Source organism: Etheostoma spectabile, chromosome 13 (assembly GCF_008692095.1).
Source record: "Etheostoma spectabile isolate EspeVRDwgs_2016 chromosome 13, UIUC_Espe_1.0, whole genome shotgun sequence".
Classification (NCBI taxonomy): domain Eukaryota; kingdom Metazoa; phylum Chordata; class Actinopteri; order Perciformes; family Percidae; genus Etheostoma; species Etheostoma spectabile.
The window spans coordinates 11,375,909-11,378,279 of NC_045745.1; the positions used below are offsets into that span (position 1 = coordinate 11,375,909).

Here is a 2,371-nt window from a genome sequence, read left to right on the forward strand (position 1 = left end):
CTGCTTTTGAGAAAATGAAAGCTCAGATGAGCCGATCTGGAATCTTGCCACTTATGAGGTCATAAGGGGCAAGGTAACCTCCCATTTTTGCCCGCCCAGAGAATTTGGCCCACCCATCAGAGAGAGAGAGAGAGACATCATGGCTTTCAAACAAGCAAGGTGGTAGTTGGTCAAGGCCACACCCCCAGCCTCCACCTTGCCCCCCCCTCTCTCTTCAAAAGCTACAGATTAAGAAATGGCACATCCTAAGGAAAGCTTATTGTGGGACTGGCTTTAGTGGCTGTAATTCTGCACCAAGGCTGGATTTTGGGAAAGAGATTTCAGATACAGTATCAGAGGACCACTAAGGCCTATAGAAAAGAGACTTCAGATACAGGGTTTAGAGGCCACTAAGGTCTATATAAAAGAGACTTCAGATACAGGGTTTAGGGGCCACTAAGGTCTATATAAAAGCATCCAAAGAGCACCATGTCATGGGACCTTTAAAAAACAGTAACTGTAAATCTTTGTTTATATAGAGTGTTTTTTTTTAAATTATATTAACCTTTATATTGATGTGTTGTTTTAACTCCATTACACGCTAAATCCTGTTTCTTGCTCACAAAGAAGAACAATGTTTATTAATGCTTTTTCGTGGACACTGGTCCATGATAATGGACAAAAACACATTGATAGCCACTGAAATGGAGATATCTATGCAGTGTAATCTGATATCCCCACCAGTATTATCCAAGGTTAATCTATTCGGATCAAATCAAATGGAATAACTGAAACACACACAGAGCTTTACCTGAAATGAGCTGGGGTAGCCTGTCATCGATGTACATCAGGCAGTAGGCACTGGCGTTGGTCATGCCCCCGAATGAGTCTCGCTCTAGCTCCTCCCATGATGACTCAGTGATGCTTATGTCATTGTACTTCATCCAGCGCTGGTTGGCATGGTCGTAGATGTAGGCCCAGTAATGGCCTGCTGACGCCTGGCCTTCATGAACGAGGACTGCATGGAGCCTGTAGGGTGCCTTAATAAGAGTAGAGTGGGAGACAGCATTGAATCCCAGCTGTATAAAAACACTTTTTTGGATCAAAAATCTGAATAATGAGACTGACGGCAGAATAACATTCATGTATAGCATGTTTTCTAGTCTTAAGGATTGCTCAAGGTGGTTATCAGCTAAGCGTTCATGCAAACATTCGCACATTATGAGCAATTCACTGACCATCCGATTGGTAGAAAACCGCTCAACCACCTCAGCCACAGACACTCATCTGGTCTGCTGTTATTTGTATTCTGTTGACTTGTTTACATTACACTTGTTTTCTGTTTCTCCATGGAGATCAATAAAGTTTCATCTAATCTGAACCCAGTGCACTTTCTGCAGCGGTAGATGTAAACATGTGATTGAATTGCTGTTAATAACAGTGAATTAGGAGTGTACTGTAAGTCTTACCTGGCAGAGACTGTTGTCTGAGTACATGCCCTCCAGCATCTGAGTGAGCCTATCAATGCTGGCCTTTAGCTCTGACACACACACACACACACACACACACACACACACACACACACACACACACACACACAAAACGAGAGAACAGAGAGAAAACAGAAATTAACACAGTGCACCTACAACAAAGGGAAAATCAATAATGTTTATGTTTTTTTATTCATTTACCTATTATTTATTAGATTAATTAGACAGCTGGAGGTGATTCCGAACGCTGCTGCTTGATTCCTCACTAAGACAGGAAAGTGGATCGCATCGCTGCAGTTATAAGGTCTTTACACTGGCTTCCTGTTTTTCAAAGAATTGACTTTTGAAAATACTAGCAGCGTTCAGTTTTTATGTTCTACATATCTGGAACAAACTCACAGAAAATTCTTAGTGCTTTTTAAATCAAGGCTTAAGACTTTTTGATGCTGCTTTTTGACAATAATTGTTATTTTTTACACTGCACTGTCACTTTCATTCTTGTACTTCATATCTGTCCTCTTCTATTTGAGCTGTTTTTACAGTCCCTCTAATGAATGTCTAATCGATTTTAATTAATCTTTAATGTGTTATGTAAAGCACTTTGGATTGCCTTGTGGGTGAAATTGGCAACATAAAAAAAGCTTTTGGGAAGGTTTGGGTGAGCAGGGTTCAATTCAGAGGAATGTGAGTCAACAATTCACATATATATCATCTAATGCTTGGCACTTGCAAGAGTCACAATCAGCTGAGAGAGATATTGAGCTCTTTCTTCGTGCAGGTGTGTAGCTTTGTGCCACAGAAGTGCTATTTTCCCAAGTCACACTCAGATTTTTTCCTCCCTGGCACAACTTATATACATGTATATATATATATATATATATATATATATATATATATATATA

General features: G+C 40.1%; 1 protein-coding gene across 1 annotated transcript in view; it reads right to left on the reverse strand.

Moving 5' to 3' along the window:
- The window catches only part of usp28 (ubiquitin specific peptidase 28), a gene marked incomplete at its 3' end in the record, with an annotated part of 25,858 nt that overhangs the window by 10,263 nt on the left and 13,224 nt on the right, over positions 1 to 2,371 (reverse strand). Inside the window, exons 15-16 of the mRNA XM_032534321.1 lie at positions 1,449 to 1,519; positions 791 to 1,019 (exon numbers count right to left, since the gene is read on the reverse strand). Of these exons, the coding sequence (XP_032390212.1) occupies positions 791 to 1,019; positions 1,449 to 1,519 (300 nt within the window). The remainder of the gene's footprint in view (positions 1 to 790; positions 1,020 to 1,448; positions 1,520 to 2,371) is intronic.